Source organism: Rattus norvegicus, chromosome 9 (assembly GCF_021556685.1).
Source record: "Rattus norvegicus strain SHRSP/BbbUtx chromosome 9, alternate assembly SHRSP_T2T, whole genome shotgun sequence".
Lineage (NCBI taxonomy): Eukaryota > Metazoa > Chordata > Mammalia > Rodentia > Muridae > Rattus > Rattus norvegicus.
Window position 1 is genome coordinate 18,862,643 of NC_141542.1, and position 26,270 is coordinate 18,888,912.

General features: G+C 42.9%; 1 protein-coding gene across 11 annotated transcripts in view; it reads right to left on the bottom strand.

The window, feature by feature from the left end:
* Positions 1-12,355: 12,355 nt before the first annotated feature.
* Positions 12,356-26,270, bottom strand: part of LOC148003396 (disks large homolog 5-like) — a 28,409-nt gene continuing 14,494 nt past the window's right edge. For 3 of the 11 annotated variants that reach the window (XM_087568594.1, XM_087568591.1, XM_087568593.1), the window contains exons 2-5: positions 19,630-19,789; positions 18,166-18,297; positions 17,313-17,496; positions 12,356-13,146 (exon numbers count right to left, since the gene is read on the bottom strand). In XM_087568594.1, the coding sequence (XP_087424720.1) occupies positions 13,141-13,146; positions 17,313-17,496; positions 18,166-18,257 (282 nt within the window). In that variant the 5' untranslated portion in view covers positions 18,258-18,297; positions 19,630-19,789 and the 3' untranslated portion in view covers positions 12,356-13,140. Of the gene's footprint in view, positions 13,147-17,167; positions 17,497-18,165; positions 18,298-19,629; positions 19,790-20,512; positions 20,728-22,365; positions 22,501-26,270 lie in introns of those variants that run through there. The other 8 variants (XM_087568592.1, XM_087568586.1, XM_087568587.1 and 5 more) reach the window with 5 other exon arrangements.

A 26,270-nucleotide genomic window follows, 5' to 3' on the forward strand; every position in this document is an offset into this window, starting at 1 on the left:
TCAAGCCTATCCCACACCTATCTTGATAGAACCCAGGACAAACATGACTGAATTTCCCTCTAGGTCCCAGCTCTCAGCCCCAACATATAGTACACGACTGGTGAGGGCTGAGAATTGACAGCTGTCAGGGTGGTCAGCAGCACCAGGTATGGTCCTTTCCAGCGAGGCTCGAGTGTCTGGGCTCAGTGTAGCTGCAGTCTCCGACCTGGAACTGATGGGATGTCTCAGGGGTCTCCAGGGCATAGGCTGCTGTCAGCTGTGAGCAGATTTCTTTCTGTATCACCTGTAGGTCTTTTAGCCTTGCAAACAAATCATTATTACTATGGCACTATGACGTGTTGGTTCAGTAACATCATCTAATACAGTCAGGGGGGCTGAGGCCCCATATAAGATCTCAAAGGGGGTAAGGCTGAATCTGGAAGGGGTATTTCTTGCTCTGAAGAGAGCAAGAGGGAAGGAGTGTCACCCAGTCTGCGCCAGTCTCCATGGTTAATTTAATTTGGTCAGGGTCTCTTTTAGAGTTTTATTTATTTACTCTACCTGTCCTGAACTTTGAGGTCTGTAGATACAATGTAATTTCCAATCGACCTCTAAATACTTGGCCATACCCTGGCTTACCTTGGCAACGAAAATAGGGCTGTTGTCTGACCAGATCACCTTGGGTACTCCAGACTGGGGGAAGATTTCTTCCAGTATCTTCTTGATGACTATCGAGGCCGTCTCTTGCAGTTGTTGGCTTCACCAGGGCATCCAAGAGATGGTAAAGGCATCTGAAGTGCTGATGTGCTGGGGGGTAGAAGTTCAGCCATCCCAGATGACATCGTGTTGTCCACCATGGCAGCACCCACTTGTCTCTGACCTTCATTCATGAAGAGAACTGTTCCCGTTTGTGGACAAGGTCCTTGGCTTTCAGCAGGGGTCAATCAGCCAGTTGCACAGGTCTTTCCTCCACCCATGGGCTTCTGTCAGTGCTTGACACTCGTGCTGTGGTGGCTCCAGGTCTGGATTGGGCAGCAAGGTGACCAAATTGTCCCCAACCGGTGGAGAACCTAGTACATGGCAGCTGACCGTGGTCCCATCTTTTGGGACACTCTATTTAAAGGCAAAACATCAGCCACTCTATCACAGTTTAAGTCCTGGATTGGGTGATAATTGCCAGTGCCCGGCTGGCAGGAACGGTGTGTTCCAAGCAGAACAGCGCTAAACCACACACCTCCCAGCATCAGGTACTGGTGCACTGAGACAGGTCTTAAGCTCCACATTCACAGTCTGTAGATATGCATACACATGGCCTCACCCAGCGATTTCAGCCCACGCAAGCCAATTTGGAGAGCAATTTTCTCATGAGCAAGGGATAGGGGAAGTCAGGGATGACCATGAATTAGTGGGTGGGTTACCCGGCCCACGCCAAGGTCCACTGTTCTTCGGGCAGTCCATAAGTATTGTTCGTTGCCAGGAACCCCTTGCACTCAAAGTCTTTGGATATTGGCCCACTGGGGGGCATAGGAGCACAGAGCATTGGGTCCCTTTCCAGCACTCTAGGACCAAGAAACTCTCCAGTGGCCCCTCTTGTTCTTTCTTGGGCAGTCCCTGCCCCAGTGCCCTTTTTCTTGGCATTAGGCACACTGATATTTAGCCAGGAATTCTCTTCTGTTGCCAGGTACTATCTTCCTAGGTTCCCTAACTACTGTGGCCAGTATATGTTCCTCTCTCATCTTTTATCTAACTTTAGCTCTCTAACTTCTTCTTCTTTTTGTCTCTTTTCTTCCCTAGCTTCCTGCTCTTTTTATCCTCTTTCTTTCTTTCTTTTTTTCAATCTCTCTGTCTGCACCTTCTTCTACAGCTATTTTTCTCTGCAACTTACAATAACTCTCTCAGTGACTTAGCTTAACCCTTCAAGTTTCTGTAACTTTCTCTTCATATCCTTTCCTTATCTTAGCCAAATTGGTGGGGCATTTTCCAGCCCCTCAGAGACCCACCCTTGGAGCCTGGCGGCAGACCTGGAGCACTCCCTACCTTCAGGCGTCTGAAGAGAGCAGGCAGAAGTGAGGGCCTTCTATCCGTGTCTGGAACATTTTTTCTGGCCTCTAGTAGGATCCCGTCTTTCCTCAGTGGTAAAGAAAACCTGTAACAGGTACTAACAAGCATGAAGAGGGCAAACAGCATTTAGTCACACAGCTAAACCAGGAGGCCTTCTTGGACAAAAAGCCATTGTACAAATAAGCACAAGCTTTGTCTATGAAACGGAAAGGTGAGCAGAGAGGCAGCAGATCTGTTATCGACTATCTCTCTAGACTTAGATTTTTCCCTCAAGGAGTATAACCAAAGGATGGAGAGATGGTTAGAACCTGGGTGCTAGATGCCAGGTGGCTGACAAAAGAATCGTAACCAATTCACCTGGGGCTATCAGGACCTCAGTAGCAGCCCTTTACCAAACTGTCTCACTGGGTTTAAAGGCCCATGGAAAAGAAAACAACAATCCTGACCTTGGCCACCGCCTGATAAGGCAGGCTCCCTTAAAGAACTTCTCTAAATGAGCGCTCTCCTACTGTGAGCAAATGTCAGAAATTCCTTTCTTGTTCTTGTTTTCCTTATAGTCCTCTCCCACCTCGCTCTCAGCCTTTTCACATAGTTCCTCCTGTAGCATTTCTAACACAGCCTCTCTCTCTCTCTCTCTCTCTCTCTCTCTCTCTCTCTCTCTCTCTCTCTCTGTCGATAGCCTGTTGACAGCATTTCTGATCTTTTAGGCAGCTACTCACTAACTGTCAAAACGGCTGAAACTCTGCCTTTAAGATTCCTTACTCACAAGCAAAATTTAAATCTTTCTCTAGCTTATCTCAGCTGCCTGCGAGCACAAGCACAGATAAAAACACTGTTTTAACAATTAACTTTGGCTATCAACCAACACACCGCCACTAGAGCAGGGTCCATAAGATTAAGTTTCTTACTCACTAAGCATTAAGGGGACCAAGTAAAACTCTTCGACGAACAAAGCAAAACATGATTTCAAACACAGTCGTCGGTCCAAGATTTTAAACACAGTCAGATCTTTTTGACTGTCAGTTGCCGGGTCCTCCCTGCAAAATTCAGCTCGTGGAACGTTCTCATGCGTCCCAGATCCTGCGCGATTGGGGCGTCCCCCTGTGCGCTTTCTAAAAAGGAAAAAGAAAAAAAAAAGACTATTTGGAGTAGGAATCCTTCATCTACTCACAGGCGCCTATTCGGGGTGGGGAACCTTCTTCCACACGAGCACAGGGCAGGAATCCTTCATCTGCCCAGACAGTGCACTCTCAAGCTAGCTTTCTACGGAGTGGGAATCCTTCTTCCACCCGTGCACAGGGCAGGAATCCTCCTTCTGCCCAGACAGTGCACTCTCAAGCTAGCTTTCTACGGGGTGGGAATCCTTCTTCCACCCGTGCACAGGGCAGGAATCCTTCTTCTGCCCAGACAGTGCACTCTCAAGCTAGCTTTCTACGGGGTGGGAATCCTTCTTCCACCCGTGCACAGGGCAGGAATCCTTCATCTGCCCAGACAGTGCACCAAGACCTTAAACCGGTACTGAAAAACACAGACTACAAGACTTAATTCACACAAACTCACACACAGCAGCCGCTTTCCAGCACTCACACTAACGTACCTCCAAGTGGCATTGGTGTTTCCGGGGGGTCACGCTCAGATCCCGGACGAGCCCCCAAATGAAAGAGCATACCCCAAAACGGGGAGCCCCGTCTCTCGCTCCGATCGCGGGCTGGGGTGCCCCCAGGAATCACGAGTAGCCATTCTTGATGTAACATCAAGAGGTAGCTTTAATTAACATGATCCTGGGTCTTAGTGGGATCCCGGGTCGACACGTATCTCACACAGGAGACAGAGGAATCGACCCCGAGCCTCCAAACTCGAGGGTTTATATAGGGGAGGTTAGGGGCATTCTCGCGGTTACACATGATTGGTCAATTCAAATGGTGCACAGTTATGTTCGGCGCGAAATTACATCAGCAAGGAGTACGTGCTCTCTAGCAGCTCGGCAGGCAGGTAGGGTGGCTCATATCACTCAGGGGGGTGAAGGAAGGGGAGGGGGTGGCTATAGATGGTCAATGTCCTTGGGGCTGATAGCTGGTTTGGCAAGTCCTATCTCTGGCTCTCCTTCAGGCATGTCCGGCCCTGCACATCCGGACTCTAACAATGAGTAACCTTTTTAACTCTAGTTCTGCAATACATGTCCATGAAGCTTTCACCAAGAATCCCCATTCTGTGTTCTAAAATACTATATATATATATACACACACACAGTGAATCCTCATTTATGGTCAGCTATGGGGATTGATTCTCTGGGAACCTGACTTTGAGATAGAGATAGATGTATAAATGTGTTTGAAAAGTGCCCTTGGGGACCATGGCTGTGACAAAGAGGAGAGAAGAGGATGGGGCGGAGAGCACTCTGGCTCTAATGCAGTCACAAGAGTATGCAGGCAGCCCTGTGTGGGGCTCAGGAGCTGGCCTGACCCTGAAGTCTTAGCCTGCACTGGAACAAGCAGGAGGCCCGGCCTTAAAGTCCCCATTGGCTAAGGACGAGGTTCCTGGTCAGAACCTAGTTACCACATTGTAACCGCATAGCCATCCCTTCTCCAATATCATTCTTCCTGAATTTCCAAGTCCTATCATGAGGATATTTGGGGGTCCACTCTGATCTTTTACTCAGAGCAAACATAAAAATCAGGTGGATGGGCAGGGAGTGGAATGGCCTAAGGTTAAGCTAAACCTCAATTTTAATGGGTCCATAAGTTCAGGAGGGAGTCCATTTGGCATTGTCATCTGTGGCTTCTGTGTCCTTATCCCAGGTGTGCTGACTCTGTGATAAGATGCCACCTCAACTCACATATGTCAGGGTGAAAATCATGTATGACTTTTCTGGGAAGAACTCTGCCTTTTCCTACCATCTGGAGTTATACAACATCTCTATGCAAAGCTCAGAAGAGAGGGGTGGAGATTGTGGAGGCCTTAGAAGTTGAGGATCTTTTCTGATTAAGGCACATATTTTTTCCTGTATAATTTTTCCCTTGCTCTTTCACTAATGATGGTTGACTTCATTCCTGGCCTGAAGTAAACTGGATTCTAAGGTTTGGATTAGGGAAGCCCCTCTTTTTGAGATGATAAGCCCAGCAAGGGATCCCACTGCATACAGGTTCCTATTCCCAAGGAAGTTGTTGCTGCAGAATCACAGCATGGGGGCAGCAGCACAGGATATCTCCCAGCTTTCTCTCCTGCACCTGCTGCAACTGTAATAAGGCTGTTTGTTTGTTTGTTTGTTTGTTTGTTTGCTTTTTATTGGAAATACCTAAAAGCTGGTCAGAGTTAATACATGCCTTTAATACCAGCACCCACAAGGTATTTTTGTTTTTGCTTTTGTTTTTGTTTTATTTCATTTCATTATTTCTGTAATTGTTGTTAGGATTCTTATTGTTTTCTTTGGTAATTCCCTCTACCTCTTCACTCTGTACCCAGAATGTGAAGCCCATGCTCTGCATGGTCCTATTATTCATGTTAAGAATTTTATTCTTACCACCAACACCACAGATGATCACATTATTTACTTTCAAATCAGGAAAACAGGCATAAAGAAGAGAGCTATGTTGTTTGGTTTCAGGTAACCAGCCAATCAGGAGTGTAGGATGGCTTCCCAATGTTTTGGATTAGGTAAGCTTCTGTTATTGAGATGAAAGGCCTCTGTTGAAACCTCCAGTTGAGTAACAGAGAGCCTGGAAAGACTGAAAGAGAGGTTGCACCTTGAAGGTGAAGGCTGGCCCTTCAGTGCCTCTGCAGCCTGAGGCAGAGTTCTGTTGTGAACACAGGAGCACTTGGCCAGAGATCATAGGGGACTGCATTTTGGTTGAGCCCTGAGACCTGGATGAGCAGAGGCCTCCACAGTCCTGATAAAGGGAAGCAGAGCCACATAGATGTGAGGGAACAATGGATCTTTGAACTGCTTGTTCTCCACCTCATTTATCTTGTATACATAATATATGTAAATGACAAGGGCATCCTACTTTATCACATCTAGTCTTTCTATCTGTTAAAGCATGTGCAAATGTAAATACAGTAGAGTTAGTTCAGCAATACATTGTATCCCATTTTGTTAAAGAACTTTGTTTTATTTCTATTTATATATTTTTTCTTTTTCACTTTACGTTCTGCTCACTGACTACTGATACTTAATTCCTCTCCCACAATCCTTCCCCAATTCTCCTGGCACAGTCTTCTCTGAGTGTATGAGGGCCAACTGTCTCAGTACCTCCCTTCTTTAACCAAAGCCTTTCCTGGGGGCATTGGTGAGGATGCTGGTTTTGAATGCCTAGGACTTGGCTTTCTTCATGCTCCAATTTGCTGGCTTTTGGAAGTTTGTGAAGAAATGTCTGTGAACTTGGTCCTTCATCCAGATGGTACACAAGAGGCAATGGTTTTGTTAATATTTTTGAGAGTATATTTCAATCAAACCTATCCTACTAATATCCTAACAATAACAAAGGTAATGGGAGGCTACACATCTATTCCCTTAGTTTTCAGTTCTTCTCAGAGCAGCAGTGTAGAAGCCCACAAAGCTGGCAAAGTGAAGTGAGGTCAGGCAGGGGTCTTAAGAGCACAGTCCTACATTCTTAGAGTAACTCCTAGGGATTTACCATATCCATACACCCGTAGCTCCATATGCACTGGACCCCAGGGAAGTGCTCAACATTCATTGCTTTTGCCACGCAGTTTGCCACAAATGTTAGAAATCTGAAAAGTTCAGGAAAATTGAAAGTGTGAATAACTCCCAGTGACTGGAGTAAGCTCAAACAGTCTGTGACAACGAAGAAATGACTAAGTATCCAAGAAACAAGACGCTCACCAGGATCGTAGTTTTATCCCAGTAAGAAAATTTGAATAATAAGTCTTCAGGTGAAAAGATAAATTAGGAGGTCATAGACCTAAAAGTTTTATCCTTTGCCCTCAGGGGAGCAGCCATTCTTTCAGCCTTTCCTGGCCCTGGGTCACAGGATCAGAGTTCTCACCTGGAAGCAGGGTTATCTGGAAGGCAGATAATACATATCCACAGACTCCCCTTTGGGTACAAACTGATAGGCAACTTCAAGGCTTAAAGTCATTCTCTCTCTCTCTCTCTCTCTCTCTCTCTCTCTCTCTCTCTCTCTCTCTCTCTCTCTCAGCTTGAGGCTGCACACACGCTGCATTCTTTTGTACATTCCGGTTTTTTTATTGCAGTTTTCTTTTCTCAAACTCCCACAATCATGTACACGTCTGTTCATTACCCTTTCATTCTCACACACACTCTTCATACACACCTCGTACATATCTCACACACACCACATGTACTCTCCTGTCACATACACACACATAATCTTCACACACACCTCACACATATCTCACACACAGCACATGCACTCTCCTGTCACGTACATACACATAATCTTCATACACACCTCACACATATCTCACACACACCACATGCACTCTCCTGTCACTCACACACACAGTCTTCACACACACCTCACACATATCTCACACACACCACATGCACTCTCCTGTCACTCACACACACAGTCTTCATACACACCTCATACATATCTCACACACAGCACATGCACTCTCCTGTCATGCACACACACAGTCTTCATACACACCTCATACATATCTCACACACAGCACATGCACTCTCCTGTCATGCACACACACAATCTTCACACACACCTCACACATATCTCACACACACCATATGCACTCTCCTGTCAGGCACACACACACAATCTTCATACACACCTCATACATATCTCACACACACCACTTGCACTCTCCTGTCATGCACACACACAATCTCCACACACCTCACACATATCTCACACACAGCACATGCACTCTCCTGTCACGCACACACACAGTCTTCACACACACCTCACACATATCTCACACACAGCACATGCACTCTCCTGTCATGCACACACACAGTCTTCACACACACCTCAAGTTCTCTCCTCACTCATTCTCAAATGCTCTCCTCATGCTCTCTCCCTGGCTCTCACATTTGTTCTCAGACTCGCTCCCTCATTAGCTCCCTCATTAGCTCCCTCATTCACTCTTCACATTCTCTCTCCTCTCACTCTTCACATGCTCTTGTCATGCTCTCTCATTCGCTCTCACATTTGTTCTCACATTAGCTCTGTCATTTACTCTCTCATTCACTCCCTCATGGTCTCTCTCATTTACTCTTCACATGTTCCGTAGCCTTTCTCTTCTCCCAGTCCTTTATTAATAATCCAAAGGCGGGTAGAAAAAAGAGATTTTATAATCATTGCCAAATCAAATGCAAAGAATGACTACATCTCACCAAGGACTAAGAATTACAACTGTTCTCCAAAGTTTCAGGCTTGCCCTATACCCAGGCCTGTGGCCAATATAATAATAATAATTGTAAACTTATCGTGATTTAAACTTTAACCATTTACTTTTATACTTCAGAGTCCAAAGCTCCGAGATCAGCTAATTGAATTTCATGTGACACTCTAATGATAAATGACATAGGCAAAACTGCCAGGCAGTGGCCAGAAAGAATCAAGGTAACTCTTAGCACACTAATTCCACTAGCTTTCTGTTCCTTGCACACAATGACTCTCATAAGGGTTCCAGTAGTTAGACTTAGTTTACTAGTATATTATTTTATATATTCTATACTTCCTTAACCAGTCTATAATATTATGTAAAACTTACTTCCTAACTTCAATAACTTTTTCCTTTCTTAGGGTCCCAATGTTGGTTCTAATTCATTTTCTCTTATTTTCTTCAAGCTGTCTTTGCAAGTAAAACCCTAATCTAGAACTACAATTCTGCAGTTATTACATTTTTTTCCAAGATGAGAATACACAGTATCCACCTGGGCCACTAGGGCTGTGCTGTGCTGTGCCCCTATGCATCAATTTCCAATTGTCTAAGAATCATAACATCAAGGAACATCTAGTTTCACAGAATTAACCAGAGCAGAAGGAGAAAGAAGTAGGAAAGTCAGATATAATACAATAATTGTGCACACCAAGGCCAACTGATAGGCAGTCACACACAAATGAAATCTATAAAGCCGTTGTCCAGGGCTAAGGTTTTGAGAAATGGAAACAACCAGTTTTTACAAAAAGCTACTGCGGGCTACTGCGATGTCCCCATTGTATGTTGTCCCCAGCATTAGCCAGAACTCAGACAACAAAGGGAGGTCAAAAGGATACAGATTGGAAAGGAAGAAGTCAAAATATCACTGTTGCAGAGGATAGGGTAGTATACATGGGACACCCCAAAAGTTACAACAGAGAACTCCTAAGCCTGATAAACATCTTCAGCAAAGTGGCTGGGTATAAAATTAACTCAAACAAATCAGTAGCCTTCCTCTACACAAAAGATAAACAAGCTGAGAAAGAAATTAGGGAAATGACACCTTTCATAATAGTCCCAAATCATATAAAAATACCTCAGTGTGACTTTTATCAAACAAGTGAAAGATCTGTGTGACAAGAACTTCATGATCTGAAGAAAGAAATTGAAGAAGATCTCAGAAAATGCAAAGATCTCCCATGTTCATGGCTTGGCAGTATGAAGATAGTAAAAATGGCCATTTTCCCAAAGTGACCTACAGTTGCAATGCACTCTCCATCAAAATTCGATTGCAATTCTTCATAGGGTTAGACAGAACAATTTGCAAATTCATTTGGAATAACAAGTAATGCAGGATAGCTAAAACAATCCTCAACAATAAAAGGACTTCCCTGGGAATCACCATCCTTGAACTCAAGCACTTTACAAAGCATTAGTGATAAAACTGTATGGTATTGGTACAGAGACAGGAAGATAGACCAGTGGAATAGAACTGCAGACCCAGAAATGAACCAGCACACCTATGGTCCCTTGATTTTTGACAAAGGAGACAAAAGCATCCAGTGGAAAAAGGATAGCATTTTTAGCAAAGGGTGCTGGTTCAAATGGAGGTCAGCATATGGAGGAGTACAAATCATCCTCTTCTTATTGCCCTGTGTAAAGCTTAAGTCCAGGTGGATCATGGACCTCTACATCAAACCAGATCACTCAAACTAATAGAAGCAAAAGCGGGGAAGAATCTTGAACACAAGGACACTGGAAAAAATTTCCTGAACAAAACACGAATGGCTTATGCTCTATGATCAAGAATAGACAAATGGGACCTCATAAAGGTACAAAGCTTCTGTAAGGCAAAGGAAACTGTGGTTAGGACAAACCAGCAACCAACAGATTGGGAAAAGACCTTTACTAATCCTACAACTGATAGAGGGCTAATATCCAAAATATACAAGAACTCATGAAGTTGGACTGCAGGGAGACTAATAACCCTATTAAAAATTGCAGTTCAGAGCTAAACAAAGAATTCATAGCTGAGGAATATGGAGTGGCTGAGAAGCACCAAAAGAAATGTTCAACATCTTTAGTTATGTGGGAAATACAAATCAAAACAACCCTGAGATTCCACCTCACACCACTCTGAATGGCTAAGATCAAACACTCAGGCTATAGAAGACGCTTGCACGGATGTGAGAAAGAGGAACAATCCTCCATTGTTGGTGAGATTGCAGACTGGTACAACCATTCTGGATATCAGTCTAGAGGTTCCTCAGAAAATTAGACATTGCACTAGCGGAGGACCCAGCTATACCTCTCTTGCACATATACCCAAAAGATGCTCCAACATACAACAGGGCACATGCTCCACCATGTTCATAGCAGCCTTATTTATAATAGTCATAAAATGAAAAGATCCCAGATGCCCTTCAACAGAGGAATGGAAACAGAAAGTGTGGTACATCTACACAATGGAGTACTACAGAGATATCAAAAACAATGACTTCATGAAATTCATAGGCAAAAAGAATGAACTAAAACATATCATCCTGAATGAGTTAACCCAATCACAGAAACACACACGTGGTATGCACTCATTGATAAGTGGATATTAGCCCAAATGCTCAAATTCTCCAAGATTCACAGACCAAATGAAACTCAGGAAGGATGACCAAAATGCTGATTCTTCACTCCTTCCTTTAAAGGAGAAGAAGAATCCCTATTGAAGGGATAGGGATGCAAAGTTTAAAACAGAGCCTAGAGGAATGTCCATTCAGAGTCTACCCCACATGTGGCCTATACATATACAGCCTTCAAACTAGATAAGGTGGATGAAGCTAAGACGTGCAGGCTGATAGGAACTGGATATAGATGTCTCCTGAGAGGCACAGCCAGATCATGTCAAATACAGCGGTGAATGCTAGCAGCAAACCATTGAACTGAGAACTGGACCTCAGTTGGAGGAATTACAGAAAGATTGAAAGAGCTGAAGGGACTTGCAACCCCATAAGAACAACCATGCCTACCAAGCAGAGTTCCCAGAGACTAAACCAGTACCCAACCACTATACAGGGACTGTGCCATGGCCTCATCTGCATGTGTATCAGAGGATGGTCTTCTTGGGCACAAATGGAATGAGCAGCTCTTGGTCCTGCCTAGGCTGGGAAAGTGGATGGCTGGTGAAGGGAATATTTTATAGCAGAGGTGGAGGGCGATGGTATTCGGACTTATTTCTGGAAAACAAGGAAGGAATAACATTTGAATTAGAAATGAAAAATATCCAACTAAAAATCAACAACAACAAAATGGTATTTTGAGCTTCGAATCAAAAAAAGCCACAGTCAGGAAACAGAGAATTGTATGCCTCTGGTTTTCTTCAAATATGCTTGAGGCCCAGGTAGGTTCTGGGCCTAGGCTGAACCAAGAGGGTTCCTGCCACTGACTGCTCCTCTATTCCTGTTTCCAGAGGCACCATGCAGATTAATATTGGGCCAGAGATGTGGGAAGAGCTGGTCAGAAGTGGCTTTATTTCCTGTGGTCTCAGGATTATCTGCATTCCAGGGTGTTCAGCATTTTCTGCCCCAGGATTTGGGTGCAGGGTTCCCGATGGCTTTAAACTCCCTTATACCATGTTTATATGTCCTGGGAGGTATTACAGAAAAATTAATGTTTATCCTACTAATTTGGTCAAAACTCTCATCGACAGAGTATAATTTAGAGGTAACTATATATTTGACAGCAAGCATACACAGTGGGTAATGTATGCATGATGAAGTTGAAATTCAGAGTTGGAAACACAGTGCACAGTGACTGTATAAATGCCTGGGAATCTCAGTCTGACTGGGAAGTGATTTGATGCCCAGTCCCCATGAGAATGCAGAGATCCATCCCTCCCTGATAGCTGTGGGACTTCAGATGTTGACACTAATGATCAATAAAGAAGGTTCTTAAGAGTGAAGAGTTTGAGATTACCCCTTTATTGACCAGAATACATCCAATTTACTGGATAGTAACCAGATGCAGGTAGTCAATATATACAGTCTATATCCTTATCAAAATAGAAAAGCAAATGAACAAAACAACAACAGATAAATAACAAATCTTCAAATGAATAGAAGGAAAACCAAATAACCAAAACAATTAAAAATTAACCAAACTTTAAATAGAGGAATTGCACTAAGCATTTTTTGCTGCTCCTTTTGCAGAATAGACTTATAGCCTGTGGCTTGCCTTGGAGACATAGTAGACAAGCAGTTAGTGATGGTAACAATCTTTTCGAGAGGAGGGGAAGTAGGTCTGATTTGTTGGAGTGGGGGTATTAAGGAAAAAGCCATCCAACACTGAGTATAAATGATATTACAGACTTTGTCACAAAGTCTTTCCAATATTGTGAACTGATCTACATGAAACTCTTCTGGGTGACCCATCAGGACAAGTACAAATTTACACGTGCACGGTCTTTCTGGATGACCAGCAGCTCTTGATTGATGTGCATCAGCACTTCTCTGCGTCCCTCAAAAAGTGCACACTTGCTGGAGAGAGGCAAGGTGAAAATACAGCGTATTCAATCCAAAGAAGTTAAACTAAAGGAGGAAAATGCAGTCCACAATTGCTATGGACATTACAGATGAGACGCAATAGTGGTGTATTTGCTGTGCACACTTAGTTCTCCTCCTGTAGCTCTTCTCTCCAAGGGAGATCTTGTCCTGGTCTGTGTCATGTTCGAGTTTCTGCTGGAGAATTTCAGACCTAGCAGAGCAAGGGAATAAAGATTTAGTGAGTGGTTGTCAATTCAGCTCTCCCTCTTACATCAGCTCTATTCAGTTGGATAATCCAGCATGACCTGTCAGCTGAGGTCAGTCCCTGCGTCCCCAAGTGTCCTAGAGTACCTGCGCTTGGATTTATATCTCACCTTTCAAACTGCTAGAATTTGAACTGTGGACTATGCACTGTACTGGGATTAAGAGAAAAATGAGCATTTTTCCCACTGGTACAGGTATATGACACTGAATAATAACATTGTAGCTATGTCTGAATCTGAGTTCAAGAGAGGTATGAGCAACCTAGAATACCATGTGGATTCCTTCTGGAGAACATGCCCAGAATTGAGGTGAAATTTCTGATTATGTCAGCACTGAAGGAACCCGTCTAGTTTCCATTCGTAACCACTGAATCTGCAAATACACAGAGAAGCCATCTCACTTCAAATTCATGCTCACCGCACAGATCTTGTAATCACTGAGAATGTGCTCCATGCAAATCTTCCCAGCGTACACATGGACATTAAAGGTGATTGTGATGTAGAAACAGAACAGCACCCCTGTAAGTCTATGGCTAGTGCAAGGCAGTTTGTGAGAGGACAGAAGAGAAAATGTCCTCAGATCTTTCCGGAGAGATCACAGGAAGAAAGGAGTAGAACATAGCAAGAAATCCAGAGGATCATATATATATTGTTTCATGGGCAAAATTCACATGAACTGTACCAGAACAATACTCTGAGTAGCTCTTTAACTGCCTGAGGCTGAAATCCAGGTGGGTTGGTCATCCACCCAAAAAGGGTATTTATATAGGGAAGGATATTCAAATGGCCTCTTCCAGCCTATGTTCCTACCTGAACATTAATGCTTAATGTAAAGATTCCCCAGGATTCGCTGGAGGCATAAAAAAAATGTTGAGTGGAATATGTACATAGTGGCCAGAGCCTATAGACAGCTCAGTCAGTGATGTGCTGTCCTCCCATAAACCGTCATAGACTCAGGGTTCTTTCCCCATTAACAATCTGGCTTAGCAAGTCCCAAAGGCTGTGTAGAGCTGTCTTGTTGCTCAGCAAAGGATCATATGTTGGTGGTGGACTAGACTCTTGTTCTTGTTCACTCTTTCAGACTTTCCCCAAAGTGTGCAACTTCTTCTAATCGGAGCTGTCTTTACCATAGCCTGAGTGACTTCATGCCCAAAGCTAGAATCATAGGAAATCTCCATAACCAGGATCCAAATCAACAAATTTTCTCCCCGTAATGTGATTGTTCCACAGATAATTTGAATAAGTAAGTAAAAGCTTGCATGGATTATCTCACACTGAATCAGAATCTATGGAAGGGCTCCATCGTATGTACACTTTTACTCCTTGGCTGATGGACGTCTGGATAGATTCTCCTTCAAGGTTACTCTGGGACCACTACAACACTGATGTGCCCTAGTTGCAATGGCAATACCTACTCCTTGTTGTGGAATCACTGGGTTAACTAAAACTTCTGTTCCACTTTCTGAACATGGCTTCTCATAGGGCTACCTGTTCTTACACTGTCAGACCCATTTGAAGCTCATCATTTCTCCTAACCCACTGAGGCTGAAATTAACTGAGAGAAAATGATGTTGATCGACAGCACTTGCAGAATGCTACACAGATAACATAGAGGAGCGCTTTGGATTATCTGTGCACCTAAAGGGGTTCCTGAAACTGCCCTGTTCTTGCACCACAGCATAGCTATGGGACTTTTTCTGGATGACGATACAATTTCAAGCAACTCAAATTCTCAATGAATAAAATCCAAGCCAAACTCCTAGGGGAAGTTGTAGTGTGCCAAGGTAGCTCGAAAGAAATGGTAGCAGGCAATGTGGAAAGCAACCTTGGAGAAGACACAGTGAGTGACATAACCTTCCAGTGGGCTTTCACAATTCACAAAGAACAGAGAAGCAGAATAAACTCATGGATTTTTCTAGAGAAGCCTTGCCCTTACCTCCCAGTACTCCATTCCTTTGATGTGCTCCAAAGGATTTCAATGCAGATCAGTAGTTTTGCCCCTAATCACTTGAAAATCTAACTTTAGAGGTGTTTTTGTGTCCTCTTTTTGGGGGTTGCATATCTAATGGATTTTATTGTCCTGCTTCTACACCATAACAAAAAGGGACCTGCAAGCTCTAGGCCTGTACCATTTGTTACCCCTGTGAAACATGATTCACTTGAACATATTTCCACTCCTCCCCCAGACTTCACACGATAATTCATTCTGAAATTTTTGGAAAGAATAAATTAGTAATTTAAGTGTCCTTTTGCTGTACAGAGCTAGATGGAGAAACCAAATGACTGGGCAGCTCTATTTCATGTTTCATGGATGTAAAGTGAACGCTTAGAGTACTTTTCTCATGAAACTTGGAAATAGAGGGAAACACATGTTCACTACTGCAAACACACACACACACACACACACACACATATATTCACACACACACATATACCCACACACACACCACACACACACACACACACACACAAACACACACACAAACACAGACACACAGATACACACTTGCATGCACAAATGAAAACTTTGCTCTTATGCAGCACATTTCCTGTTGAGCGAGGAATTAGTGGGAACAATGCTGTGTACAAGTCTCTTAGACACAAGCAAGATGTGCTGCCCTGGCCTGTACTCATTTCCACTTCAGGAAACCTTTCTATACAGATACTTGCTGGTCCGACAAGTAAGTTACATGTTTTGCACAGATAGCCTAAACAACACAACATCAAATCCCCAAGAGAGATTTCTAGGAAAAGACTCCATCAAGCTCTATGCTGACTCATCATAGGCCCCTCACTAAAACTACCCTGTTTCCTTCATAGAAGACTTTGGAAGCATCAGAGAAGGCAGTGACTCATTGTCAGTTCCCAGGAACATTTCATCACATTAGAGTTCATGTGATATTAAAACAACTTCAATGTCAGTCAGAAAAAGGCTAAATAAATAACATACAGTGAATTTTCTGAAATGCAGCACTGTGTACAATATTGAGAGGGTATCTATCCTGAAAGAATGCAGTGCCCATGATATAGTCAGCAAAACAATGTCAGCAGAGGGTTGCACTCTAGGATTCCATGCAAGATCATGGTGAAGCCAATAAGACAATCCAGAAACTTCCCGGGGGATAACTCTGTTCAGGTAAAGTGAAGAAATCTAATCCTTATTTTTGAAATAGCTGAATGGTTTAAGAATGTGTTGAGACAAATAAGAGAGGGGGCTCCACCTGGAACTGGACGAATGATGCAAAGACTGCTGGCCAGCACAAAACAGGAAGCTTCATGTTTGTTGAGAGACCTAGGCTTAAAGGACTAAGTTAGATAATGACTGGACAAAACTGCATGTCATGAACTGGCCTCCCCGCATGCTCCCTAAGATGCAGGTCAGCATAGCAATGCAACTTTCTTGGTGAGAATTGGGGGTACATATGGATAACTTTGTTCTTGAAGCCTCAAGTCTCTCATGCCAACCCTCAGCCTTTGAGAAACCTTTTCCACATCCTTGGTCTTCTAACCAGCTTCAGGTTGTAAGGCCCAGTTATGAACTCTCCAGGAGCACTCAAATAAGACAGGGCTGACATGCTGATACACAGGCTCTGTAGTTACCCAAGATCTATGAAGCATGAAGTCACCATCTTCATATACAGGGACATGAGGGGAGGAAGAACAAAAGCCACCACAAATGACAATGAGAACCATTTCTTTGGCATTTCCACAAGGCTCTCCTCCTTGAAAACTACTTACTTCCTGAGTCTCACACGATCCCTGTAAAGAAAATGGGCTCTGGGCTTTTGCTTCATCCCTCAAAGCCCTGCTCTAGTCTAAAGAGGGGCTCCCACATAGCACCCTCCATACATAATGGCATGTAGTGCTGTGCTGTGTGATCAACCTATCTCCCTTAATGAAGTGCAGATTCTCAAAGAGCAGGAGCATTTGATTTCCAAACATGCAGTTTCTTGAAAAGGGGCTATCTCCACAGAAAGCCTTGTAAACCATCACATGAATGAACACTTGGATGAGACCTAGGTCAGGACATGGATCAGTCAATAGACAGTTACATTGGTTTGTCTATGTTTATGGTAAGACCTGAGGACAACCTGACCCTGAGGCCTAACCCTACCTGCTGTTGCGTGGCACTGGGGTCACAGATGTTCATTCCGGCCTCTTCCCAGAGCCTCTTTGTCTCCACAGAGGATGCTGGCAGTTCAGTCTGCTCCACCAGCAGTTCTCTCTTCTCATTCAGCAAAATCTGTATATTGTTCTTCAATTGAGCTTGTTCACGCAGGAGCTGGGAGTGCCTGATGCTGAACCACAAACAAAAAATGGTAAATCCCAGCCAGCTTCTATTTGCCTGTCACTCCTGCAAGTCCAATCATCCCTTCAAGGGTCCTCATCCTCAGAAATCCCCAGAATAGAGCCACACTATGCAGGTTAGCACCAATTAGAGGAGGTAAAATCCAGAATCCACATTCCACATGAATCAAAGTACTTCTGAAAATCCTGACACTAAGACGGTTTATATAAATCAAGGAAGAAGAGATGGTCCATAAGGGAGCTCGTATGTCCATGGTATGGTGAAACCATCTTCATGTTGTGGGGAAAGCCCCTCTGAGGGGTAGTTGAAGACCAAATAGCTATACAATCTTTCCATGTGTTTCTCATGGATCACAGATCTTTAAATCTCCTGTCAGAGTCCTAGAGATTCAGAGTTGATTAATATTCCCATCATGGTGCAAACCTTTTCTATCTAGAGGAACTTTAACTGGGAAAATAACAATTGGAGGGTCTTCTACACCCCTCACATGTACGACAACTGAGTCCAAGAGCTACAAATCTAAGACCCTTGCCAGGAGGCAGCCTTCTTGTTAAGAGTCAGACACTACAGGACCAGAGCCCTGACTTTGGTTCAAAGTCACACAGGACAGAAGCATTCCCTGCCTAGTGCTGGGTTCTCATCTCTGTCAGCGACTCACCGGTAGGAACTGTTCACTTGTATGAGCTCCTTGTACCTCTCCATGGCATCACTTATTGAGTTGGTCATCATTTGCATAGCCATCATTCTCATCTCATGTTCAGATTGAAGGACTGGCAATTCGACATGCAGCCTGGGTTAGGTCATGGCCAAAGGAACAAATAATGTTTTGAACTCACGATTTCAGAATAAGGTGAAATGTAAATAAAAATATATAATAAAAAATTTCAAATTCAAGGAATGTTGGAAGGGAAGAAAATGGCAAACTCAAAAACCAGACCAAAACCCAACAGTGAGACTCAATCCACAGAAAATATTTCTATGTAAATAAGCAAACATTTGTTTTGAAATAAGGACTCCTTGGAATCCTGAGAGATATGGTTCTGCAAAGACTCACTATATAGGAGGGGGCAGAGCCTGAGAGCTGCCTGTTAGGGAATAACAACTGTCAAGACCACAGTGACCATTTCTAGGTCACAATAAACAATCCCTGGATAGTTAAAAAAATAAAAAAACTAAAGATCAAAGCAGGTGAAACAAATTAGGTAAAATCAGACTGTTCTCTCTATTACTTAAACTCAGTATGTTCCACATACTTGCTCCTTCAAAGTATTTGTACTGGTTAAGTTTATTATCCTGGGCACAGGAAAACAGAGTCACGGTACCAGTTGGAGGGACCTGACCTTCAAGAGCTGGCCAGGTGAGCATGATGGAATTGACTAGTTCAGGAAGAAGATTCCTCCAGTCTGTACCACAGCTTTGGGCCCAAGAGAAAGCTGTGATGACATTTCTCTTGTTTTGAAAGCAGGTATACTCAATCCTTGGTTTCTATCATTACATGAATTCCCAGAGGGTATAACTATGTTTGACAGGGAAGAGGATTTATAGCACCTCCTCCCCTCAGGAGAGTCCTGTGTGCCACCAAGGTATACAGAATGAGCAAAGTGCTGTGTTGATCAATGTGGGCCTCCATGTACTCATCACTATCATGATCTGCAAAGTGTTGATCAAACAAATCCTCAGACCCCATCAAAGGTCCCAGACGTCCTGATCCAGAGTAAACCACCAACAAATATTGCCACATACATACACACCAACCCATATCCAAACACACTTAGAATGCCAACTACATTCATGGAGGTGCCATAGAATCAGTGTATAATGAACAAATTCAGAGGAAAGAGTGATGACGTGCAGGCATTTCATTCACACACACAGTTGCAGCAAGTGTGACCAGGTCCTTCCAGCTGTTGACAGGACCAAGGCTAATCCAGGAGGCTCAGGGTCAAGTACAAAAGAGGTTGACCCTAAACACACAGCACCTAGCTTATCTCCCAAGCTAATGCCTGCCAACTCTCCTTAAAATCCAGGATGAGAGGTGAAACTTTCTCGTGCTATGAGGAAATCTTGAGGTAGCAGAGAGAGAGCTCAAGACAGTGAACAGGTTACTGGGCATAATGACTACCTGTGGTCCCACTCATCATAGATATAAAGATCCAGGATTTGATAAAGTTCATCCCTCTCGAATTGATACTTCTGGATTTCAAATTTGAGTTCCTCCAGTTCCTTTAGACACTCCTCTTGCTTACTGATGACATTTTGGGACGATACCTTCCTACCAAAACCTGTAGACAGATAAACCCAAGTGAATTTGCATATTTGAACCAATGGGCAGAATAGATCATTCTGAATCCGAAAATGAGGTTGAGGAAGGGGAAATGGTAGAGACTGGGTGAATCCGTGAAAGAGCAGAAAAGCTTTCTTAAAGGTTGATTCTTAAGCTATGTCCCTGTTCCCAACCTCTAAAACCATACACGTGCCACACTCACTATTACACAACCCGCGGCACTGAAAGTTATAATATGACTGATACATAAACATCTGCGACATTGTTATATCAGATGTGGTGCAGATCATCCTGGAGTTCATAATGACTTCATAATGTTTAGCACCATCAAGCTCTAACCAAGTGTGGTCCAGCCCAAAGTGTCTGAGAACTCAATTCATGACTAGGGGTGCATCCTTCCTTGTTCTCGCCATCACACACTTATGTAACCTACAGTAATTTAGAGGATGAAGTGCTTCAACTCCCAAACATGGATGGTCACATTGTTAATCTCACAGTGCCTCCTCCTGCAAATCATTGACACTCATAGTTAAAAAGCTTCAAGAAAAGACACTGAAGTCTTACAACTTTATGGCTTTCTCTCAAATTAAAGATCAGGAACTCCTGACTCTTGGTTTGCCTTTGAAAAATCCCAAGGCTCCTGCTTGTAAGGCCTAGTCTTAGAAGGCACATCTCAAACCTACCTCCTTGAGGATGTTCCCCAACTCTGCCCACGACTCACCAAGCCTTCCCAAGAATGATTTCCTCCTTTCTGTTTCACTAGAGAGGGGGTCAGCTTCCCTCTGACCTGGTGCGGTCTCTCCTTGATCAACACTTCCCTTCCGAAATAGCCTGAGCAGCTGGCGAAACATGCCTGCTTGTGAACCCAAAGGGAACTGAAGTAATATCCCAAAGGCAGTTGGTGTCACCACAACACTGGTGACATCACAGAAGATTCTAGGGATCTCTTAGATACAATAGAGTGTCCAGTGAACGGCTTACTGGTGATGTCACTGGAAAATTCTATGGCCTACCTACTAACCAGCTCTCCCCACACTGATGAATTTATGTGGGGACCCTTTTCTCCATTCTCCCATGTGTGACTGGGAATACCATTTGGCAACCTCTATTTCAAAGCTACATATGTCTCTCTACTTCATTAGAAGTCAACAATGCCTTTGCTGGGGAGGGTTTCTTACAACCCTGAATTGGAGAACAGATTTTTCTTAGCACCCAAATCTCTAGGGACCAAGGAGGAGGGAGATTTTTCTTAAAAGTAAATCTACTACTCGAGACAATGCATGTGACATGTATTTCGATTTCTAAGCTTTTCCCTTTTTCTGGAGGCCAATATATTTCTTCTATACCTCTGAGTGTATAAAACCTGGAAATATTTGCTTACTGTGCAGTCCTTGAAAGCCGACATTGTTTCCATTTACATATCCATGTATTTCACAAAATCAATGGTCTATAATCCTATTTTTTTGCAATAAAAACTCCTTTTCCTTGGGAACATAGGGATCAACTACAGGGCATATATAAAACAATAAATTTCTGTCTGTTTTATATATTATGTAGGACATCCTCCCTTTCTCAAATATAACAAGACAATTAAATTGGACATCAGTGAGCAAATGTCAACCTGGACCTTGTGTTACTACATTGTAACTACATAACCATCACTTCTCCAATATCCTTCTCCGTGAATAGACAAGTCTAGGCATGAGAATATTGGGGACTACAACATGATCTTTTACTTGTAGCAAACATAAGAATCCGGAGGACGGGAAGGGAGTGGAATGGCCTGAGTTCAGGTTGAACCTCAATTTTAATGGGTCCATACGTTCAGGAGGGAGTCTATTTGGCATTGTGATATATGGATTCTGTCTTCTTATCATAGGTGTTATAATAATTCAACAAGAATGTGTGCTATAATGCCAGCCCACCTCAGAGATGTAAGAGTGAAAATCATGTCTGACCTTTCTGGGAAGAACTCTGCCTTTTACTACCATCTGGAGTTATACAACATCACTATACAAAGCTCAGAAGAGAGGGGTGCAGATGTGCGGGCCTTAGAAGTTGAGGATCTTTTCTACTGATTAAGCCACTTGTTTTTCCTATGTAATTTTTCCCTTGCTCTTTTACTAATGGTGGCTGACTTATTTCCTGGTCTGAGGTAAACTGGAGTCCAATCTTTTGGATTACTGAACCTTCTAATTTTTGAGATGACAGTCCCACCAAGGGTCCTACTGCATACAGAAGGTATGAGTAAGTCTCAGGGGCTGGAGTAAGTTAAAAACGTCTGTGACAACAAAGAACTGATTAAGAAAACAAGAGCCCAGCTGCTCATCAAGATCACAGTTGTATGATAGTAAGAAAATGTGAATAGGGCTCAGGTGAAAAGATAAATTAATTAGGAGTTCATAGGCCTAGAAGGGTTATCCTTTGCTCTCAGTGGAGCTGCCCTTCTTTCTGCCATTCCTCACCCTCTGCCACATGACCAGAGACTTCCCCAAACAACTGGCTGGCCTTGGTCAAAGACCTGCCACGGCTTCTCCCTGTAGAATAGGACATGTAGAGTCCTTGAGGACTCACCAAGAGGTCTCCTCCACACAGGTTCCTTGTTGTCAAAGGGAAATGTTCCTGCAGAATCCTGCCATGGCATCAGGAATTTCAACCTGGCTGCTCTTGGTCCAGCTCACTGGGTGCAGGCCTGAGGCCCAGGGGTATCTGGGGAAAGAAGTAGCAGGGACTACCTCACAGCTCTCCTTTGTTGGATGCAACTACTAGGACTGTGATGGGATTTTTGTTTCTTGTGTGTTTATTAGAAATACCTACAAAGCTGATTAAAGTTGTAACATGCCTTCATACCCAGCGTGCAGAATGTTTTTAAATCGTTGTTGTTCCTGTTTTATGTTTGGATTTTGTTTTTTAATCCCCTCAGGAAATTTCCCTGTGCTTAGAATGTTAAGCACATGCTCAGGAGGGATCGATTATTCAAGTTCGGCAAAGATTTGTTCTCACCATCACTCCACAGATGATGCCATTACTTACTTTGAAATAAGAAAACAGTTATAGAGAAGTAAATTAACCTGTAAGCTATCACTGAAGAAACACATCATGATTGTGGAATGGCACCCCAGTATTTTGTATTTCCTAAGTTATTTTTATTTTAAACTTTTTTATTGGATTTTTTTGGGTACATTTCATCTTTTTTAAATCCTTAAAGGTATCTTTTATTCCTCTCGTCCCATTTACAAGGTGGAATTTCACCTGTAATTGTTAGTCTAGATAGTTTAGTCAATGGCTTAGATATCATCTTGGCCTAGTTTCCTTGGCATAAGCTGAGTTAGAAGCAGACTCAAAGGTTCAGGACTCAACAAATAATGAATTCCACTACATCTGGATACCTAGACTCACAGCCAGGAAGGGACTGTATTTCCATTCACTATTTAAAAAAAAGATGCAGTTCATTAACATGTAAAAAATTTCTCAATTATATTAAAGTGTTTACCATGGTCATACAGTTTTTCAAATACCTGGCATTCATCTTTTTCCAAAACCTAAAATATCTTTCTTATTCACATTTTTTTGATTATTTTTTGGTACTAGTACCATTTTTTTTAAATTTCAGGTTTTTAATAGATATATATGTTTTATTCAAACGTTATTCCCTTTTCCCAGCTTTTGGTACATAAGCCCCCCTGCCGTGCACTCTCCCATATGTATGCTCCCCCAATCCATGCCACTTAGAAACCCCTTCCCGGACATTTCCCTGCACTCAGGGTCCAACCTTGTTAAGAACAAGGGCTTCCCCTTCCACAGGTGCCCCAGCAAGGCTATTCTCTCCTACATATGCAGTTGGACCCCTGGGTCAGTCCATGTATAGTCTTTTGCTAGTGGTTTATTTGGTTGGCATTGCTGTTCTTATGGGGTTGCAAGTCCTTCAGCTCTTTGAATCCTTCCTCTAATTCCCATAAACGGCGTCCTGTTCTCAGTTCAGCAGTTTACTGCCAGCACTGACCTCTTTATTTGACATGCCCTGTATGTGTCTCTCAGGGGAGATGTATATCCGGTCCCTTTCAGTAAGCACTTTTTAGCTTCATCAGTCTTACCTAGTTTTGGTGACTGTATATATATGGGCCACATGTGGGGCAGACTCTGAATGGCTGTTCCTTCGGTCTCTGCTTTAGATTTGGCCTCCATATCCCCTCCTATGGATATTTTTGTTCCCCATTTTAAGAAGGAGTAGGAGCATCTGCACTTTGGTCATCCTTCTTCTTGAGTTTCCTGAGATCTGTTGATTGCATCTTGGGTAATTTGAGGTTTTGGTCAATATCCACTTATCAATGAGTGCATACTGTCGATGAGGGGTGCTGAGTACCTGGAAGAGAATGGGGGACAAGAGACGCGAAGAAGGACGCCAAGACAAGAGTCTTATCAAGGTGACAATTTTATTTTTCCCCAAGGCTGAATTTGTACCATAAAAAGGGTAACAGAGAGAGGAGAGAAGTAAGAAAATTTACCCACGCCAAGGACACAATATTCGTGTGGTCAGGGAATCGGCTGATTTTGACAGGTTGTCAGAAAACTCACAGGTTTGTAATATCTATTAGTCAACAGGATGTTGGTTTTTCAGAAAGGTTACAGGTCATCACATTGGGTATCTTAACGTCACACGTTATCATATGATTATTCATCTTGACCACCACATTTGTATTAGTCTTCTGTAGCTGGCTGGGGATTTTCCATGAACCCAGTCATACTTAATGCTAACCATAATAATAACATCAATAATGGAGGGATTGGAGGCCATCGCTCCCAAGAGCATATCAAGTGTGCTTTTCTGTGATTGGATTACCTCACTGTGGATGATATTTTCTAGTTCTTTCCATTTGCCTATGAATTGAACGTAGTCATTGTTTTTGATAGCTGAGTGGTACTCCATTGTGTAGATGTACCACATTTTTCGAATAAATTCCTCTGTTGAAGGGCATCTGGGTTCATTCCAGCTTCTGGCTATTATGAATAAGGCTGCTATGAACATAGTGGATCATATGTGTTGTTGTATGTTGGAGCATCTTTTGAGTATATGCCCAGGACAGGTTTAGCTGTGTGGTCAGGTAGTGCAATGTCCAATTTTCCAGGAACGTTCAGACTGATTTCCAGAGTTCTTGTACCAGTTTGCAATCCCAGCGATAATGGACGAGTGTTCCTCTTTCTCCACATCCTCGCCAGCGTCTGCTGTCACCTGAGTTTTTGATCTTAGACATCCTGACTGGTGTGAGGTGGATTCTTAGGGTTGTTTTGATTTGCATTTCCCTGATGACTAAGGATGTTGAGCATTTCTTTAGGTGCTTTTCAGCTATTCTATATTCCTCAGCTGAGAATGTTTTCTTTAGCTCCGAACCCCATTTATTAACAGGGGTGTTTGGCTCTCTGTACTCTAACTTCTTCTGTTTTGTGTATACTTTGGATATTAGCCCTCCATCCGATGCAGGATTGGTAAAGATTTTTTCCCAATCTCTGGGTTGCCTTTTTGTCCTAATGACACTGTCCTTTGCCTTACAGAAGCTTTTCAGTTTTATGAGGTCCCATTTGTCGATTCTTGATCCTAAAGCATAAGCCATTGGTATTTTGTTCAGGAAATTTTCCTTAGTGCTCATGTCTTCTAGACTCTTCCCTACTTCTTATCCATTACTTTTAGTGTATCTGGTTTGATGTGGAGGTCCTTGATCCACTTGGACTTAAGCTTTGTACAGGGTAATAAGAATGGGTCAACTTGCATTCTTCTACATGTTGACCTCCAGTTGAATCAGCACCATTTGTTAAAAATACTATCTTTCTTCCATTGGATGTTTTACCTCCTTTGTCAAAGATCAAATGACCATAGGTGTGTGGGTTCTTTTCTGTGTCTTCAATTATGTTCCACTGAGCTGCCTGTCTGTATGCCAATACCATACAAACTATTGCTCTGTAATACTGCTTGAGGTCAGAGATGGTGATTCCCCCAGAAGGTCTTTTATTGTTGAGTATAGTTTTGCTATCCTGGGTTTTATGTTAACCAAATGACGGCAAATTGCACTTTCTACCTTTATAAAGAATTATGTAGGAATATTGTTGGTGATGGCATTGAATCTGTAGATTGCCTTTGACAAAATGGTCATTTTTTACCATATTCATCCTGCCAATCTATGAGCATGGGAGATCTTTCCATCTTCTGAGACCTTCTTCAATTTCTTCAGAGATTTGAAGTTCTTGTCATACAGATTTTTTACTTGCTTGGTTCAAGTAACAGCAAGTTATTTTTTATTATTTGGGACTATTGTGAAGGGTGTCATTTCCCTAATTTCTTTCTCAGCCTGTTTACCCTTTGAGTAGAGGAAGACTACTGAATTGTTTGGGTTAATTTTATACTCGGACAGTTTGCTGAAGTTGTTGATCAGGTTAAGTAGTTCTCTGGTAGAATTTTGGTGTTGCTTAAGTAGACTATCATATCA